The sequence below is a fragment of the Durio zibethinus genome, chromosome 12 (assembly GCF_047325235.1).
Source record: "Durio zibethinus cultivar Kanyao isolate XHJ-2024 chromosome 12, ASM4732523v1, whole genome shotgun sequence".
Lineage (NCBI taxonomy): Eukaryota > Viridiplantae > Streptophyta > Magnoliopsida > Malvales > Malvaceae > Durio > Durio zibethinus.
The window spans coordinates 12,779,860-12,800,377 of NC_143173.1; the positions used below are offsets into that span (position 1 = coordinate 12,779,860).

The 20,518-nt window shown below is 31.2% G+C and overlaps 2 protein-coding genes and 3 pseudogenes across 4 annotated transcripts; 2 read left to right on the top strand and 3 right to left on the bottom strand.

Annotated features, from left to right (window-relative positions):
• The first annotated feature begins 1,988 nt into the window (after window positions 1-1,988).
• LOC111295922 (7-deoxyloganetic acid glucosyltransferase-like) lies at window positions 1,989-4,153 on the top strand. The gene is made up of 2 exons (XM_022889768.2): window positions 1,989-2,779; window positions 2,886-4,153. Exons 1-2 carry the CDS (start codon window positions 2,281-2,283, stop codon window positions 3,878-3,880), a joined length of 1,494 nt encoding a protein of 497 aa, XP_022745503.2. The 5' UTR covers window positions 1,989-2,280; the 3' UTR covers window positions 3,881-4,153.
• Window positions 4,154-4,797: 644 nt separating this feature from the next.
• LOC111295923 (7-deoxyloganetic acid glucosyltransferase-like) lies at window positions 4,798-6,789 on the top strand. The gene is made up of 2 exons (XM_022889769.2): window positions 4,798-5,357; window positions 5,578-6,789. The coding sequence occupies exons 1-2, from the start codon at window positions 4,853-4,855 to the stop codon at window positions 6,519-6,521; spliced, it is 1,449 nt and encodes a 482-aa protein (XP_022745504.2). The 5' UTR covers window positions 4,798-4,852; the 3' UTR covers window positions 6,522-6,789.
• A 1,932-nt stretch (window positions 6,790-8,721) lies between these two features.
• On the bottom strand, window positions 8,722-10,585 carry LOC111295926 (UDP-glycosyltransferase 76B1-like; annotated as a pseudogene). The gene is made up of 2 exons (XR_016325916.1): window positions 10,059-10,585; window positions 8,722-9,682 (listed from the first exon to the last, which is right to left on the bottom strand). The product of XR_016325916.1 is annotated as a UDP-glycosyltransferase 76B1-like (transcript).
• Window positions 10,586-12,270: 1,685 nt separating this feature from the next.
• Window positions 12,271-14,725, bottom strand: LOC111297566 (UDP-glycosyltransferase 76F2-like; annotated as a pseudogene).
• Window positions 14,726-18,061: 3,336 nt separating this feature from the next.
• On the bottom strand, window positions 18,062-19,850 carry LOC111297324 (UDP-glycosyltransferase 76B1-like; annotated as a pseudogene). Its single transcript, XR_016325917.1, has 2 exons — window positions 19,373-19,850; window positions 18,062-19,023 (listed from the first exon to the last, which is right to left on the bottom strand). The product of XR_016325917.1 is annotated as a UDP-glycosyltransferase 76B1-like (transcript).
• Window positions 19,851-20,518: the final 668 nt, after the last annotated feature.

Sequence of the window (20,518 nt, forward strand, 5' to 3'; positions counted from 1 at the left end):
AATGATCATCAAAAAATAATATCGACTTGATTTCGTGTTATCCATTAAGCCTTAAATCTTACAAAGTAATTAATTATTAAAAATTATTCTTAATTAACTCTAATACTTTTGATAAAAAATTAAAAAAAATTTCTTACCTCAAGAGTATACAAGAAAACTAATGTTTCTCTTACAAGAGCTCCATCATCGGATTATTCAAAAAAAATTTCAAAAAAAAGAAAAGGAAAAAAAATAATGCTTTAACCTTTGATAGGGATCTCTTTCATTATTTTGTTTTATTTTATTTAAAAAATTCAAGCCTTTATACAAGAAAATTGATACTTTTAACTTTTCCTCAAAAATATATTTTTAAAATTTTTATTTTCAAGAAAAATTAATATTTTTAACTTTTCTTCAAAAATACATTTTTTGAAATTTTTATTTTCAAGAAAATTTAATACTTTTCAATTTTTTCTCAAAAATGTATTTTGAAATTTTTATTTTTAAAAAAAATTGATACTTTCAACTTTTCTTCAAAAATACCTTTTTTGAAAATTTTATTTTTAAGAAAAATTAATATTTTTAACTTTTTCTCAAAAATACCCTTTTTCAAAATTTTTATTTTCAAAGAAAACTAATACTTTCAACTTTTTTTCAAAAATATCTTTTTTTTTTTCAAAGGTGTTACGAGTCGAGTTGGACCAAAAAAAAATACGCGGATCCTACTTAGCTCAAAACAACGTCATTTTCAAGCAATATAAAAGACCTAAAATCTCATTTTTTTTCTTAGACTATTTCTTTTTTTCCTCTCTTTACTCTTCTCTTTCTCACTCTAAACGATCTTCAATCACCATTTTTCATCGAATATTGCCAGAAAACTCATTGGTTTATGGGTTTTATCACCAAAAATTAAATTTTTCATCAAAAAGTTACTGAAAAATTTAAATTTTTGTCAAAAAATTCAACGAATTTTAGAAGTTTTAGAAAATTTCCAAAAAATGCAGAAAAATTTCACAAAAAAAAAAAACTAATCTCCTAATTAAAAGATAAATCCCCAAAAACTGCTTTAGAAAGCTATAATCTTCTTTGAAAATCTTTTTATTTTTTTCTAAATCACTCATTTTCTTTTCTGTTTGTCCTTGTTCTTATGATTGCTTAGGCTTACGTTGTGGTTGATTACAAGATTCAAAAATCAAAATCCCCCTATCTTATTATCTTATCATCTGTTCATCCTCGTTTAAAAAAGAAATATTTTTTTATCTTAGTTTCAAATTTTAAACTCTTGGTTCTAGAGTTTAAACTCTGCTTTTATTTATTTTATTTATTTATTTTATTAGCTTTACTCAAAGCCTGCTGATTTAAAAAGTGGGCGTCTATAATATATTAATAAATAATATAAAAAATAATAAATAGTTTTATTTTAAATATTTTTTATATTAACTTAATATTTTAATATTAAATATTATTATTAAAATATAATTATTTTTTAATATTAATAATTTTAATAATAAATTATTTCAATATATTTTAATAATAAATAAATTTTCATATTTTAATAGTTACATTAATATTATTTGAAAAAAATTTTTAAAAAACAACCAAATAACAAAAAATATTTTTTATTAATTCATTTAAATAACAAAAAAAAATTTCAATTTAAAAAATATAAATATTTTTTAAATTTTATTTTTAAAAATCATTTTTTACGAAATGAATGGAGCCTAATTACCAAAAAATATTCCAAATCCAACGGCTTATTTTACGAACTGCTTAAATTTTTACAATTTCTTCATAGAAAAAAAATAGTTGCAATCAGTCATCCAACCGTTAGAACAATGATAAATTTTCAATTTCAATGATCAAATTTAAAATTTTGCAACATTAATTTTAAAAAATTAATATAAAATGCAGAGAAATTCACAGAACCATTTAATTTTTACATCAAATTGTTATTTTGTATTTTATTTTTGTGGATGTTACAAGCAATACAGTCTGCAAAGAGCAGAAACAGAGTAGAATCGTTTACTATGCAAACAAAGTATCATTTCGCGCCGCGCCCCAAGCCTGGTTAAGATTCCTATTTCTTTGGTTCCCAGCTGTATTTCTTAATCCAAGGCCTATTGCTAGATGCCAGCTTAAGTTCCGTATTATTACTGGTGCATGGACTAGGAAGTCAAAGTCGAGTTTGAAATGACATTTTTCTGTAGATGGACTTCCAATTAAATAAGAGTAAAATTGATTAGCAAGTGAGAGACAGACAGGGTTTCGTTTGAGCTCTGAGAAGAATATTCTTCAAGTGAGATGGAATCACGTCGGTCCCAAGCTTCTCCACATGTACTCATCTTCCCACTCCCAATTCAAGGTCCTGTAAACGCCATGCTTAAGCTAGCTGAACTCTGTGCCACATCTGGTCTAAAGGTTAGTTTCCTCAACTCTGAGTATAACCACAATCGCCTGGTTCGTTTTGCCAATATCCATTCCCGTTTCGGAAAATACCCTGGATTCGAATTCAGGACTATTTCTGATGGTCTTCCAAGGGATCATCCAAGGTCAGGTAGTCGATTTATGGAAATTTTTGAAGCCATGAACTTGAGAACCAAGCCACTTTTGAAAGATATGTTGGTTGAGATTAGCCCACCTGTTGATTGTATTATAGGAGATGGGATTTTGGGATTTGTTCTTGATGTTGCTAATGAACTTGGAATTCCCATCATTAATTGTTGTACCATCGGTGCTTGTTATTTGTGGTCAAATTATTCTATCCCTGATATGATTGAAGCCGGGGAGCTTCCCATCAAAGGTAACTTGAATTTTAGCAATTTTCTTTTACATGGTTTTAGTGTTTTGTGGGTAGAATTCGTTCAGCTGATAATTGAGTTTTTTTTTTCTTTTCTCAAATATTGAAGGAAGTGAAGACATGGATCGGCCTATAACAGCTGTGCCAGGCATGGAGAAATTTCTTAGGTGTCGGGATCTTCCAAGTTTCTGTCGAGCCAGCAACATGTCGGATTCAACTCTCCTAAGGTATGGCACTGTGACACGAAAAAGCCTAACAGCCTGTGGACTTATACTCAACACATTTGAAGAACTAGAAGGACCGATTTTGTCTCAAATTCGCACCAAATGCCCCAACATCTACACCATTGGACCTCTTAATGAGCACTTCAAGATAAGACTGAGCCCGGAAAATGAGGTTTCATCTCAATCTTCAAACTGTTTTTGGGAAGTAGACAGAAATTGCATGTCATGGCTTGATAAGCAACCGAATCAATCTGTTGTTTATGTAAGTTTTGGTAGCATTGCAGTGATGTCAGATGAGCAAATTCTGGAGTTTTGGCATGGGCTTGTGAACAGTAAAAAAAGGTTCTTGTGGGTTGTAAGACCAAATTCAGTGGCTGGAAAAGCCTTCCAGGGAGAGGATACACCGGTGGAGCTTGTGGAGGGGACTAAAGAAAGAGGATACATTGTGGGTTGGGCGCCACAAGAGGATGTCTTAGGCCACCAAGCTGTTGGTGGGTTCTTGACTCATAGTGGATGGAATTCTACTATGGAGAGTATAGTGGCAGGGGTGCCTATGTTGTGTTGGCCTTACTTTGCTGATCAGCAACTGAATAGTAGATTTGTGGGTGAGGTATGGAAACTAGGGATAGACATGAAAGATGCTTGTGACAGGAAAATTATTGAGAAGATGGTGAATGATCTGATGGTAGAAAGGAGGGATGAATTTGTGAAATCGGCCGCTGAAATGGCTAGGTTGGCTAAAGCATGTGTTACAGTTGGTGGCCCTTCTTATTGTAACTTCGATCGTCTAATTGAAGACATAAAAAGCATTAGTCTGCACAATCATGATTGCTGTTGGCCTATAAGAAACTCCCAAACTACTAACAGCTGTTCTGGTTGACGTATTAAAATAATTTGGAGTCATATGTTTCTTGTATAAGTTGAAGTCCGGGTAGACTTGTTCTCTGCCTCGTGGCCCAGTAATCAAGGAGGCTTTGAAAAGGACATAAGATTCTCATTTCCAGTCAAAGACGTCTCCTCCCACTTAGGGCTATGTCCTCTTGTGAACAAAAAAATCAAAGTGATCTTGAACTTTTAAAATAAAATTGTATAATTAATCAGATGTTGTCTCTAATTGGAGGCGGATGTGAAGTATTTATATTGATAGCTAGAATCCTATCTCTCTTCCAATGATTTGCAGATAGTTTTGCGTAGAACTAGTAATTGAAAATAAAATAAAACAACTAGATGGACTTTCCCCTCTTAGCCCAAGTGGTTAAGAGGTTGTTAGAAAATCAATTAGACGGCCCTCTTTCTCTTTGTACAGATATTAACTTTTTTAAAAATAATAATAAATAATAATAATAATAATATGATGAGAAAATAATATGAATAAAAAATATAAATATATATTAAATTAAATTTTTAATAAAATATATTTAAATTTAATAAAATTAAAAAATTATATTTTATATTAAAATAAATTATAATATATAATTTTTATTAAAAAATAATATAAATATAATATTTTATATGATATAATTATACGAATTATCATCTCTTGTTATTAATAACAAAAATATAAGAATCTTTATTTATCTGAAAAAGGGAAGTCATCGAAGGGGCAAAATTGAATTGTGTGATGAGAGGTGAATGAGAAGTGGTGTCGTGGTCTGGTGTGGCCACGCTGTTCCAACAAACAAATTGCTGCCCATTTAAAATAAACTGACTACTACAGCTATACTTTTTTGGGCCCATTGATGTGACAACAGATTACAACAAGGCTAATGCAGCAGCCTTCATTATAAAAAATATATAACTGCAAGCTCTTGAGCACTTCAATTCAAAGAGCCCCTGAAAAAATTCGGCTGAGATGGAAAAATGTCAACAATCAGAAGCTGCTTGCCCTCATGTTCTCGTGTTGCCCCTCCCAATACAAGGCCATGTAAACTCAATGTTTAAGCTAGCTGAATTGCTAGCTCTCTCTGACTTCAAGGTCACCTTCCTAAACTCCGAGCACAACCATGAACGCCTGGTCAAGTACACGAATATTACTGCCCATTTTGCAAGATACCCTGGATTTGAATTTAAGACCATACCTGATGGTCTCCCTGATGATCATCCGAGGACAGGTGAATGGTTCCTGGAGATGTTTGATGCCATGGAAATGAAAACCAAATCAAGTTTGATAGAGATGCTTCTCAATATTAGCCCGCCTGTCGACTGCATAATTGGAGATGGATTTTTAGGCTTTGCCCTTGACGCTGCTAATGAGCTTGGAATCCCCATCATTTATTTTCGTACCAGCAGTGCTTGTTGCTTCTGGGTTTATTACTCGATCCCTGATATGATCCAAGCTGGGGAGCTTCCTACCAGAGGTAAATAAACTTTTGTTTTCACTGATATATATGATCCAATTGTGACTGCCTACGTTTTTTTTTTTATTTTTAACTAAATCCAACTGATTCTTGGAACCTGGAAAGAAATTAGTGAAGCAATTAAAGAGAATGGCATTTAAATGATTGATTTCCTAAAGTTTTCAAATGGTAATTCTTTTATATGCTCTGACTCTGGTAAATGGGTTTTTGTCAATTGAAGAAATGGATCGCTTGATAACAACTGTACCAGGCATGGAAACTTTTCTTCGATGTCGAGATCTTCCCAGTTTCTGCAGAGCAAGTAACATGACTGACGCAGATTCAAAAATCCAACTTATTGTTAAAGAGACACGAAAAACCCCTCAAGCCCATTCCTTGATACTAAACACGTTTGAAGATCTAGATGGGCCAATACTATCTCATATACGCACCAAATGCCCTCATATCTACGCCATTGGACCCATCCATGCTCAACTAAACACCAGACTAAGGGAAAAATATGGAGAATCATATGATCACTTCTCGAATAGCCTTTGGGAATTGGATAGAAGTTGCATTTCTTGGCTTGATAAGCAACCAAAGCAATGTGTTATCTATGTAAGTTTTGGTAGCGTTACAACCACATCAAGGGAGCAACTTACAGAGCTTTGGTATGGACTTGTTAACAGTAAAAAGAGGTTCTTGTGGGTTATAAGGCCAAATTCGGTAACTGGAAAAGATGGCCGGGGGGGGGATGTTCCGGTGGAGCTATTGGAGGCGACTAGAGAGCGAGGCTACATTGTAGATTGGGCACCGCAAGAGGAGGTCTTGAATCATCCGGCTGTTGGCGGGTTCTTGACTCATAGTGGATGGAACTCTACCTTGGAAAGTGTGGTGGCAGGAGTGCCTATGATTTGTTGGCCTTATTTTGCTGACCAGCAAGTAAATAGCAGGTTTGTGAGTGAAGCATGGAAAATTGGGCTGGATATGAAGGACGTGTGTGATAGAAAGGTTGTGGAAATGATGGTGAATGATCTGATGGTGAATAGAAAGGAGGAATTTGTCAAACCAGCGGCCAAAATGGCTAAGCTAGCCAATGAATCTGTTAGTGTTGGTGGATCTTCTTATTGCAATTTGGACCGTCTAATAGAAGATATTAGACTAATGAGCTTGAAAAAACTATGAGAACTCATAGGGCAAGCAATCTTCCAAGTTGGAATATGTTTCAACTGTTGATAGATCAGTGTCTGTTTTTCTAATAAGCTTGGCTCCACCAAGAATGTGTCATCGTTTATAATTTTCATGGTCAGTATCATGATGTGCTTATTACATTTATTTGCTGATTGTAAGAACTAAGAACCACAAGGTTCCTATTACAGTTTAAATAATACTCTTTGGGTCTTGGCAACATTGTTCCACTGAGGATTATAAATTCTTGCTAGTTGTGTTACAATGTGAATCATATATCTTATCAGATTCTGAACTTCTATCTCACAGCAGATTAAAAGTGCCTGTTGTCTACGATTTATATCTGCAGAGAGTCGGGTAAATAAGAGCACCAGTCAGTCAAGTCTAACATGTTATAATCAAATTACCATCCATTGGAGTGATCCAGACCTCCCTGGATTAAGTAGTTGAAATTGGAAACCCACGGCCAGAGTCTTGTCACGCCTCAAACTAAATCCAAAGATTTAGGACCTAACATCGCTACATACAGATGAATCTCATCATCAAATTTTCCAAGTACTCGTTACCCGCCAAACATTGTGTCTCTCCCATTCCTGCTTTCCGTTTTCTCCACCTCTCTATTTTCTTCGTCCATGTAACAGAGATAAGGCTTGATCTTTGATTTACTTGCCAAGCATCTCTTGTTCATAAATTCCCCCATTACAGAAAAAACCCAACCAAGGGAACTGTATAAAAATATCATCTCATAATCATAAGATCAGCCACAACAGAATCATCAAGCCATAACAATCCCAAAATAGAATGACCCCTCCCTAGCTTCATTTCAAAGCTCTTCAATCCTAGCAAACGACCCTTCCATGTTACCATGCTCCATGTGTAACGAGATATTTGTAAATGTGCTGCTGCATATGCAATTATGTTTGTGCATATATATATTTTTAATTGTTTTCATCTCAATACAGGCTTTGAATTCATAGTTTTTGTTGAACCATGACGCACATTATTGAGACTTGACTACGAAAAGTTTTCCTTTTTTTTGTGAAAAGTTCGAAGAATATAAGTTGTTCTAATCCCCATATCAAGATAAGATGAGATAAGAGGTGTGGAAAAAATTTCACTGTATTCATTATTAATACCAACAAAAGTTCAGCAACGATGGTCGACCCGAAATGAAAAAAACAAACTCTTGTGTGAAATAATATCGTTTAATATATATTTTTTATTCAGATCAAATTGTATAATCATATTATTTAAAATTTTAATTATTTATTACATGATGTATAATAAATAATTAATTTCTTTAATAATATGATTATATTTTTTACGGTGAAAAGCATTTGTTGAATAATCTAATTAATGGCCTTTGGAAAATGGCGAAAAGAAAAGACGTGTGTTTAAGGGAGTGAGTGACGTGGATATCTTTTGGCTTTGGCAAATCGATAAAAGAAGAGACATGTTTGAGGGAGTGAATAACATGGATATCTTTTGCATTTCCGCTTTTTATTTTTTTTAAATAAATAAAAAGTAGAATCCATAATAGTGATTAAATTTGATAATCTTACGTTGTTACACACAATGATATAACATAAAATAATATGAAAAAAATATATAAAAATAATATAATTTAAAATTTTAGTAAAAATCACATATAAATTTAATAAAAATAAATATATATTTCATATTTAAAGTATTTATATGAATTGTATTGTGACATTTTTTATATTTTAATTGTATTTGATATGAAACAGTTATTTTACAAAAATATCAAATCCTAAATTTATTGATAATATCATGATAAGAAATATTTTTTGTGATTGTAGGTACATATACACCCGTTATTAAATGTTAATTATTTGATCACATTTTTTATCGTTGTTAAAATTATATTAATATTCAACAAATTTAAATCTCTACGCCTTCGATGTCTTTATTTATCTCCGTGCTACAATATTGTTTCACTACTAGATTCTTTTTGGCCCCTAATACAAACGATCGTAGATCCCTTTCGAACCAGTGTTAACAAGGATGACAGATGACTAGCAATGTGTTGAAGCAAGAATTCCAGGGGCTTTGCCCTATCCTCCAAGGTGCATAAATGTACCTATGTACCTTTGTTTTTCCCGAAATTCAATGCAGAATTGGGTTTTTTTCATGGTGAGCTTAATGATAAGCCAAATATAGAGCTTGGAGAAGAACATGAAGAGAGAACCAATGGCAATCAAATTAAGGTATTGCAAGAAACAAAGATAAACACGAATAGTGGTCCATACTCCTTAGTAGACTACAATGATTGTATGTAACTAACCAAATTGTCCAGAGATTTGTAGGATGAACCTCCAGGTTTTAGACAAAGATTCGCCTTTTCCTTCAATAACATGATTCTGCTTCTCATTTCCTGTCCTTCTGCTTCCACCATCAGTCTCCTGATTGCCCTCTCTATCTCCCCTCTCCCTATCTTGTATTCCAGATGCACCCCAACTCTCCAAACATGGCTTACATATCTTGCATTTATCTTCTGGTCAGCAAAAGATGGCCGACAAATCATAGGAACCCCATCACATAAACTCTCCAGGGTTGAATTCCAACCACAGTGTGTCCAAAATTCTCCCGTTGAAGGGTGAGCTAGCACTTCCTGTTGGGGAGCCCATTTCACTATGTAGGCTCTTTCACCTACCATTTCTAGGAACCCATTCGGCAATAGTTCAAGCCACTCTGAGCCGTCGACTAACCTTGGTCGAACCACCCACAAGAAGGGTTGATTGCTGTTGGCCAGCCCCCAAGCTATCTCCAAGAATTCAGTCTCATTTATAGCCGCTACACTTCAAAAGCTAACATAAATCACAGAGTTAGGTGCTTGTTTGTCTAACCATGATATGCAACTCTGGTCTTGAGGCAATAAGCTACTGGAAGAGGCAGGAAAGCACTTGTGGAAAGGACCTATTGGAAAAACTGGGATAGAAAAGTACAGGGAACATTTTGTTAGATGTTCTTGTTCAAGGTCTTCATAGGAGTTCCATATAATTCCTGAAGAGGCTTGGTTTCTTGAACTACAATAGCAATGAATTGACGTAATCTTCCCAGATCACCTCTTTCAAACATAACAATGTCTTTGAATTTGAGTTGTGGAAGCTCTGGGACTTGGTTTTCTGCTTGAGAGTCTGAGAAGCAATTATATTCAGCATTTCAATAATTTTTATTGCATAAATAAAAAGGATGACATTTAACATTCGCTTAAAGCTAGGCTGTAACAAATACAATTAATAATTATGTGCTAACGTGAACTTTATAGCTTCTTTTTGGAGAAAAAATAATGCAGTCAGAAGAAACTAAGATTTGTGACATTTCAACTCGTCATCAAGTTTCTCTAGCAAAATCTGAATCCTATCAGAACACCATAGAACTATCTCAGAAAAATGATCTTGATAATTATTCATCAGAGTCGAATCTTGATAAAAATTGCGCTCTGATGACAATTCTTAGTTGTGGTTTTCTAAACCTATTGCTGTGACCAGAAGCTAGATAAATGATCTGTACCTTGCGCTGAGAGGTAACCCTTTTCGCACAGAAATGGCATGTACGTGAAAACAAGAAAAGAAGAGACATTGCTGGTCCTTAACACAATCCTTGGAAGCTTAAGGCCATCAGCAACCGCTTGTGTAAAGTGCCATAAAGCATCAGTTATTAAGCAAGTAATGTGATCCTCCAAGTTGACAGATAGCAGCTTAGCCAAACAATCACGAAAAGATGTTACACAATTCCAATTGAGGGTTGTTAGGAGGGTTACAATATGATTAAGATCTGAAGGCACGGCATGATTTTCTGATAATCCATCAGGTATAGAATAGAATCTGAAATGAGGGGTAGTTTAAGGGGTTGGGAGAGTTGAACTGAGTATGGATTATGGTAATGGAAAAGCCCTTGGCATGGAGGATGTTGGCAAGCTGAAACATGGGATTTATATGGCCTTGAAATGGCATCGGAAAGAGTATGACTCCATGGCCTTTCATTTTGTTTTAAGAGTATTGCTCTTGATTCCAGTTTCCGTAGCATAAATCATCCAACAACTTATAGAGTTTCATGGCATATGTGATGACTTCATAATTAAGATATTTTATGCAATCTTATCTGTTAATCGTATTTCAATAAAAAATATAAAAAGAATAGGGTCACGTGGGAACTGGACAAGGACGAATTGTCTTTATCTGTATATCCGTAGACAACTAACACGCGGCTCAGTCGATGATTGATAGATACAGGTCATGAAATTTTGAGATTTCAAATTCAAATTTTATAATGCATGAGTTTTGATTTAATTTCTATTGAATTTATCAAATTATATGCTAATTTCGTCCATTGATTTGTTTATTTGATTTAACGTATTTGATTATGTTAGAAATTTTAAAATAAAGTATAAAAAATAATCTTATATTGAAAAAAAATTAAATAAGATAATCATTTAAATTAAGAGAAGTAAAAGTTCATTGTAGTTAAATTTAAGTAAATAATGAATCATAGGTTTGAATTTTCAAACTTAGTAGGTCTTGTATTAATTAAATAATTAATATTAATATTTAATTAATGGGATTTTGCATTTAGCGATGCAATAAAAAAAGTAATTTTTTTAAATTTGTTAATTACTTAAGTGTTTAATTAGTTAAAGTATGTCAAAGATAATTAAATTTATTCAAAATAAATAATTTTTAACTGTTAAAAATGGATAATTTTTATCTATTTAAAATAAACCGTTATATCTATAAAATAAATAGACACTTACCTGGTTATATAAGTTCCTCAATTTTTTTAGAAGATACAAGAAACAATTTTCAATACTACTATGCTTCTTTCTTCAATAACATCCTTATTTTTTTTAATAAAGTTTTAATGCAAAAAATCTCATAAAAGTTTAATGATTTTGTAATATATTAGTGAATATTCGGTGAATTGGTTTCATTAATACAAAACGTAATCAGTCATTGAATTTTATTATATTTTCAAAATTTATCTTCAACTATTCTTTTGCACTCTTCTAAGCAAATAATATCACAAGAACAAATAAAATCTTAAAAAAAGTAGTATCATTACGTCTTAAAGCTTTTTCTTAAAATTTCATATTTACTAAAAATAGATATTTCAAATTTTCGGTTTTTGCGCTAACAAATTATAATTATAATTATTTAAGGGAAAGCTGCATAATTTACAAAAATTTCTGAAAATGTGACTTACGAATTACAAAGCTCCAATTAACGAAAAGGAAAAATATATTAGACTAATCCCGAGTCTGATTGGAATGATAATTTGAAGCTAATCAAGCTTTCTAGAGAGTGAAATGAAGAACCTGCTTGCTGGATACATTGTCCTGGGGAGTTATAAAAGCAGCTGCATCACAGTTGCAAGAAGGTTTGATTAACTGTTATACATGAATTCAATTGCAAATCTGCAATTTCTTTTCGTGTTATCCATGAATTCAAACAGCTTCTAAACTCTAAAGAAAGATACCTAAATGACAAATATAGGGGCTAATAGGCAATGATAATGACCTAATTGGAAACTGATAATAATAAATATTGAGTTTATATTTGATATACTTTTAGTGCATATATTTTATATGTTATCAATGAATCAAATTATAACAATTCATTAATAAAATAAATGAATATATTTAAAATATTTATTGTCATCATCTGATTCACTTAAAGTGTATAGAATGTATAAATTAATAATATATTAAATATAAACTCACAAAAAAATTAAGAAAAAAAACATAAATGACTTTGCTAGGATTTATATATTTTGCAAGTTTGCCATTCCAAAGAAGTTTTGGGTCTTGATTTTTTTTTTCAATAAAAATTTTTGTTCCGTTCTTTGTAGTAATACACAAATTTTTTATTCCAATAAGCAAATCACTGAAACATATAGTTCTGCAATTTGCATTCATAACATTGGAAAATGAGTAAAAGTAATTCAATCTCCAATGCTATTGACTATAGGGCTTGATATTCAATCTTCTGATGAAACAAAGCAAATTCTAGTTGAGAACTTTTTACTGTGTGTGGAAAGTGAGTGATTTCAATGATATGATGTGATGAACCAAGCTATGAGATTGTCTTGAAGAACCAACTTGACTCAAGCATAGATTTGATTTGTCCTTTATATACAACACTTTCTCCATCATCAATCTTTTGATTTTCCTCTCTATTTCCCCTCTCTTTCCAGCCCATTCTCTAATTGCAAACCAATCCTCCAAATCTCTCTTACATATCTTGCATTAACCCTCTGGTCAGTGAAACAAGGCATGCATGCAAATCATAGGGACCCCTTCACATATACTCTCCAAATTTGAGTTCCAGCCATTGTGAGTCCAAAGGCTCCCACTATTGAGGAGCCCGTTTAACTACCTGTCCCCTTCCAACCCAATGTTTCCAAAAACCCATTTGGTAATGGTTCAAGGCCACTCTGAAACATAGATTAATCCAGGCCTAACCACCCATAAAAATCGTTGCCCATTTAATTGCTTGCTGTTAGTGCTGCAGGACTTCCAATGCTAACATTAACATAGATAACTGACTTCGACTCTTGTTTGTTTACCCAGGAAATAAAACTTTGGTCTTGTGTTAATGAACTACTTGAAGGCACTGGAAAGCTTTTCTGAAATGGGCCAATTGGGAAAAGTGGAACCCCAAGTTCTTGGTGCAGTGCTTCCAATGCAGATTGTTCTATTTCTTGGAAACTGTTCTATATTAGCCCCGAAGAGGCTTTGCTTTGGTTCACCATACCAGCCACCAACTAATGAAAGATCTTCCTGGTCACTTTTGTGGATGACTGGAAGGTAATGTTCAGTTTCAGATTGCTGCAAGTCTTCCAAAGCTGACATATATAACTGATTCATGTTCCTGCTTCCCTAACAAGCAAAAAAACACTTAATGCATGATTTTCATTCACTTATTTTAAATCAACATATTTTATCTTGATTTAAAAAATTAAATAATTTATTTACTTTGAATTTTTCATAAAAAAAATAATAAGAGATATTACTAGCTAAGGGCATTAGGCAGAAAAGATTAACTGCAAATATTTTTTTGATTAGAACCCAATTGGACCTATTGCCAACCGAACTAACGGCTGAATATAGGCCTTAAATCATGAGGAATTTGGATCGCAAAGCCCCCCAAACGGAAGAAATGTAGCTAAGAATATCACTTTCACGACTCACGAGGTCACATCTGATCTTTTGAAAGGATTTGGAGCAACCCCACGTGCTGATACTCTCAATTTTTCATGATTTGAATCTTTGATAGGCAAGTTTGCTTGCTTTCAAAACAAATTTCAAATGGATCAATTTAGAGCCATTGAACCTGACATTTTGAATTAAGATCCCAACTTGTGGAACTACTCTTCAACCACTCTCACCATTTTTTTTCAGTTGACTCACAATTTAAGTGATAGCATTTCCTTAGAAAAAGGGAAAAAAAAAAGGCTTGAGCAAGTAAATATTATACTGTTTCAATATCCAACAGATCATAACACTGTAGTTTTATGCATAGATTGCTTTAGCTTTACTGACAGTCAGTGGTTTGCTAAACGATTAACAATCAATTAATAAACAGAAACCTATTTATATTCTCTAAAATCATACTCTATAATTACTGTAATTAACATGGCAATAATACTCTAGGCAGTCTTTGAGATTAAAAAAAATAAATGTTGTTTTGCTTTGTGCAAAGGAACAAGAAAATCGGACAAAGCCTGTCTGAATTGATTAAGAGAACAAATATCTAGTCGGAACAGTAGCTAATTAAAACCTCAAACAGAAGTAAGTCTCCACCATTTTCTTCCATTTGCAGCATCCAAACCAAAACCAGATAATGCCTGCTTCTGATAATTAATACTATCTTAATTAAAAATAAGTAAACATCAAATATCTCAAGTCTAACATTCAAATTCAGTATATATAATTTTTGAGTTTATATTTGATACATTGTCAATATATATATATATATATATTATATTATCAGTGAATCAAATGATGATAACTCATTAATATTTAAATTGTCATTATTTGATTAACTAACAGTATATAAAATTTATACACTAACAATGTATAAATAATTAATACCCAAGTTATGAATTTTAATTATTTGAATTTTGAATCAATAATTAATACATACATTACCCAATTGCCCAAAGGATGAACGAAAGTACATTTACTATTTTTTTTTGAAATTTTTAATTTACTCTTAAATTCCTCTTATCATATTATTTAACTAGATTATAGCTTGTGTATAGCACGAAATAATTTTATTTATTTAATATGAATATATATTACCAATTAATTTTTTTTTCAAAATTATATTAAATTTTTAAAATTTATAACATATATAAAATTTATATATATTAACTTGTCATTAAAAATAATTTTTTTAAAAACTGCAAAGAAAAAAAACCATATCTTTCCTTTCAATATTTTTGTTTACAATAATATTTATACACCTGTAATATTATATCAAATAAAAATAAATTATGTCTTTTTTTAAAAATAAAAAATATATATTATTGAATGATAAATTAAATAATAAAAGAAGTATTAACACAATTTGACTTTGTAATCTTGACAAAATTATTATACAAAATATGACAATATTAGAAAATATATGAAAAAAGAAAAATAAATTGAAAAAAATATTATTTTTCATATGAGTGAAACTGTAATAACAATAAAATAAATCTTAAAAAATTTACAAACAAAAAAAATAAATTGCAATAGTAATAGAATATAACTTAAAAAAGTTATTGAAAAAATAAAAAAAATTAATGTATAACACATTACATTTGTAGTCTTAAATTTATAAAAAAATTCTTTAGTGGCAATTAGGATTAAATAGATAATTTTTAAGTTAATTTTTTTAAATTTAAAATAGATATAATAAGAGATAAAGATAATATTAAATTTTTTACATTTATTTGAAATATAAATTTAATAATTAGAGTTCAAATAGATATAATCATTTTCATAATTTTATTATTTAAAGATTTAGGATGAAAATTTTTAAAATTTTTCAAATCTTACATAAATTTGTTTGAATTTTTAATGTCTTATGCAAATTTTTTTAAAAAATAATTTTTTAAATCAAGATAAAAATATTGTTGAAAGGTTTGAATAAACTTAATTTTTTATAATTTTTAATTTATCTAATTTGTAACTAAAAAAAATTATATTATTTTTTAAAAAAACTATCCTATGTGTCACTTAAAAAAGTTGTCCACATAAATACTTATATGACATACTTGTTTGTGTATGTTGTTATATTATATATATATATATATATTACATTAATTAAAAAAGATATTACATGCATAATTTTCTCAAATTTATAATCATTAAATAACAATTTTAATGATATATCAATTATTTTAAAAGATAATAGTATAATGACTATTAAAATCGAAAAGTACTAAGAAGTAGAACCAAATATGTTTTGTCCTATGTATAATTTTTTTCAAAAACAAACACAAAGAATTGGAAAAAAAATTAAAATTTAAATGGGCATTTTTTAGTGTTCTAAAAAATAAATTATATTGATACTTAGCTAGCAAAAAACAAAGAAATGGGGTCCCAACAAAAATTAAGGCAAAAACGTACGGCAAATTTCATCCCACAATTTTTTGACCTTTTTTATCTTCTATCCCTTCTTCATGTCCTTGTCCCCACCACCGCTACTTCACGCTGACGCAAAGATAGCAATTTGGGTGCTTGCTTCTGTGCTTTACTTCTATCTAATAAGAATAAAATAGTCTTAGTAGCACAAAATTGGGTTTCTTTTTTTGGATTTGTTCAAGTTAATTTCATGTTTTAAAAAAATTTAATAAAGAAAAGGTAAATCCCATCTACTTTTATTAAAATTAACGTGAAAGACGTTATATATTTTAATTTAAGTAATTAAAGTATACGTGATATCGTATGAAATTCGAATGATTATTAAATTTTAAATTTATTAAAAAATTAAATATGATTTAATGTTAAAAACCAAATTGTATGCAATTTAGATAGGATTGGGACAAAGATTTTAAATGGGGTTTATTGAATCGAATTTCTTATTGACGGTTCAAAGGATTACACGTTCTATTAATGTAAAAGATTCTCTTTACTATGTTATTCATGGATGTAAATAGTTTTATCAATGAAGATTAAAAGTATAGAATTCAGCGCATCTTGAGAAACAAATTTTTGTATTGATTATTTGATTAACTGAATTTTTATTCAAGACGATAATCACTATGTGTTAAAGAATCCTCCAATAAATTTGATTCATTTAATGCACAAATATTTAGGGAAGACCTCGAAGACTTATTAAGGGTAAGACGACCTCAAGGCTTAAGATTGTAAGTGATTCTACCACTGTTTTGCATAAAAAAAAAATCCCATATGCTCTATTTTCTACTTTGACAGGTTTCGATTTATCAAGTGTTGATTCGAAAACATTCATTTTGATTGAACTTTTGAGCCTAAATGTTTAAAGAAAAGTTTTCCTTTTTTTGTGAAAAGTTCTAAGCATATAAGTTGTTCTAATCCTCATGTCAAGATAAGATGAGATAAGAGGTGTGGAAAAAATTTTACTGTATTCATTATTAATACCAACAAAAGTTCAGCGACGATGTTCAACCCGAAATGGAAAAAACAAACTCTTGTGTGAAATAATATCGTTTAATATATTTTTTTTATTCAAATCAAATTATATAATCATATTATTAAAAATTTTAATTATTTATTACATGATGTATAATAAATAATTAATTTCTTTAATAATATGATTATGTAATATAATTTAAATAATATAAAAACGTAATTGTTTCGTATATTCATTTCTTCAACCAATTTTATGGCGAAAAGCATTTGTTGAATAATCTAATTAATGGCCTTTGAAAAATAGAGAAAAGAAGAGACGTTGTTACACACATTGATATAACATAAAGTCATATGAAAAAATATATAAAAAAAATATAATTTAAAATTTTAATAAAATTACATATAAATTTAATAAAAACAAATATATGTTTCATATTTAAAGTGTTTATCGCATTTGATATGAAACAGTTATTTTATAAATATATAAAATCTTAAATTTATTGATAATATCATGATAAGAAATGTTTTTTGTGATAGTAGGTACAAATATACCCGTTATTAAATGTTAATTATTGGATCACATTTCTTATCATTGTTAAAATTATATTAATATTCAACGAATTTAAATCTCTACGCCTACGATGTCTTTATTTATCTCCGTGCTACAATATTGTTTCACTACTAGATTCTTTTTGGCCCCTAATACAAACGATCGTAGATCCCTTTCGAACCAATGTTAATAATGATGACAGATGACTAGCAATGTGTTGAAGCAAGAATTCCAGGGGCTTTGCCTTATCTTCCAAAGTGCATAATATACCTAAGTACCTTTGTTTTTCCCGAAATTCAATGCAGAATTGGGTTTTTTTCATGGTGAGCTTAATGATAAGCCAAATATAGAGCTTGGAGAAGAACATGAAGAGATAACCAATGGCAATCAAATTAAAGTATTGCAAGGAATAAAGATAAACACAAATAGTGGTCCATACTCCTTAATAGACTACAATGATTGTATGTAACTAACCAAATTGTCCAGAGATTTGTAGGATGAACCTCCAGGTTTTAGACAAAGATTCCCATTTTCCTTCAATGACATGATTCTGCTTCTCATTTCCTGTCCTTCTGCTTCCACTATCAGTCTCCCGATAGCCCTCTCTATCTCCCCTCTCCCTATCTTGTATTCCAGATGCACCCCAACTCTCCAAACATGGCTTACATATCTTGCATTTATCTTCTGGTCAGCAAAAGATGGCTGACAAATCATAGGAACCCCTTCACATAAACTCTCCAGGGTTGAATTCCAACCACAGTGTGTCCAAAATCCTCCCGTTGAAGGGTGAGCTAGCACTTCCTGTTGGGGAGCCCATTTCACTATGTAGGCTCTTTCACACACCATTTCTAGGAACCCATTTGGCAATAGTTCAAGCCACTCTGAGCCATGGACTAACCCTGGTCGAACCACCCACAAGAAGGGTTGATTGCTGTTGGCCAGCCCCCAAGCTATCTCCAAGAATTCTGTCTCATTTATAGCCGCTACACTTCCAAAGCTAACATAAATCACGGAGTTAGGTGCTTGTTTGTCTAACCATGATAAGCAGCTCGGGTCTTGAGGCAATAAGCTACTGGAAGAGGCGGGAAAGCACTTGTGGAAAGGACCTATTGGAAAAACTGGGATAGAAAAGTACAGGGAACATTTTGTTAGAGCTTCTTGTTCAAGGCCTTCATAGGAGTTCCATATAATTCCTGAAGAAGCCTTGGTTTCTTGAACTACAATAGCAATGAATTGACGTAATCTTCCCAGATCATCTCTTTCAAACATAACAATGTCATTGAATTTGAGTTGTGGAAGCTCTGGGACTTGGTTTTCTGCTTGAGAGTCTGAGAAGCAATTATATTCAACATTTCAGTAATTTTTATTGCATAAATAAAAAGGATGACATTTAACATTTGCTTAAAGCTAGGCTGTAACAATTACAATTAATATTTATGTGCTAACATGAACTTTATAGCTTCTTTTTGGAGAAAAAATAATGCAGTCAGAAGAAACTAAGATTTGTGACATTTCGATTCGTCATCAAGTTTCTCTAGCAAAATCTGAATCCTATCAGAACACCATAGAACTACCTCAGAAAAATGATCTCGATAAAAATTGCACTCTGATGACAATTCTTAGTTCTGGTTTTCTAAACCTATTGCTGTGACTAGAAGCTAGACAAATGATCTGTACCTTGCGCTGAGAGGTAACCCTTTTCGCACAGAAATGGTATGTACGTGAAAACAAGAAAAGAAGAGACATTACCGGTCCATAACACAATCCTTGGAAGCTTAAGGCCATCAGCAACAGCTCGTGTAATGTGCCATAAAGCATCAGTAATTAAGCAAGCAATGTGATCTTCCAAGTTGACAGATAGCAGCTTAGCCAAACAATCACGAAAAGGAGTTACACAATTCGAATTGAGGGTTTCCAGGAGGGTTACAATATGATTAAAATCTGATGGCACGGCATGATTTTCTGATAATCCATCAGGTATAGAATAGAATCTGAAATGAGGGTAGTTTGAGGGGTTGGGAGAGTTGAACTGAGTATGGAATGGAAAAGCCCTTGGCATGGAGGATGTTGGCAAGCTGAACATGGGATTTATATGGCCTTGAAATGGCATCGGAAAGAGTATGACTCCATGACCTTTCATTTTCTTTTAAGAGTATTGCTCTTGATTCCAGTTACCATACCATAAATCATCTAACAAACTTATAGAGTTTCATGACATACGTGATGACTTCATAAATAAGATATTTGACGCAATCTTATCTGTTAATCGAATTTCAATAAAAAATATAAAAAGAATAGGGCCATGTGAGAAATGGACAAGGAGGAATTGTCTCTATCAGTACATCCATAGACAATTAATACAGGGCTCAGACGGTTGGAGTTGGTCGTGACATTTTGAGATCTCAAATTCAACTTTCATACTGCATGAGTTTTGATTTAATTTCTATTGAATTTATCAAATCATATGCTAATTTCGTCGGTTGATATGTTTATTTAATTTAACATATTTGATTATGTTAGAATTTTTTAAAATAAAATATAAGAAATAATTTTACATTGAAAAAAAAAGTAAATAAAATAATCACTTAAATTAAAAAGTGTAAAAGTTCACTGTAGTTGAATTTAAGTGGGCGATGGATTATAGGTGTGGATTTTAAAGTTTGGCACGTTTTGCATTAATTAAATAATTAATATTAATATTTAATTAATTCCATTTGACATTTAGTAGTGCAGTAAAAAAAGTAATATTTTATTTATTTTTTAATTTTTAATTATTTAAGTGTTTAATTAGTTAAAGCCTATCTAAATCAAACAAACAATTAA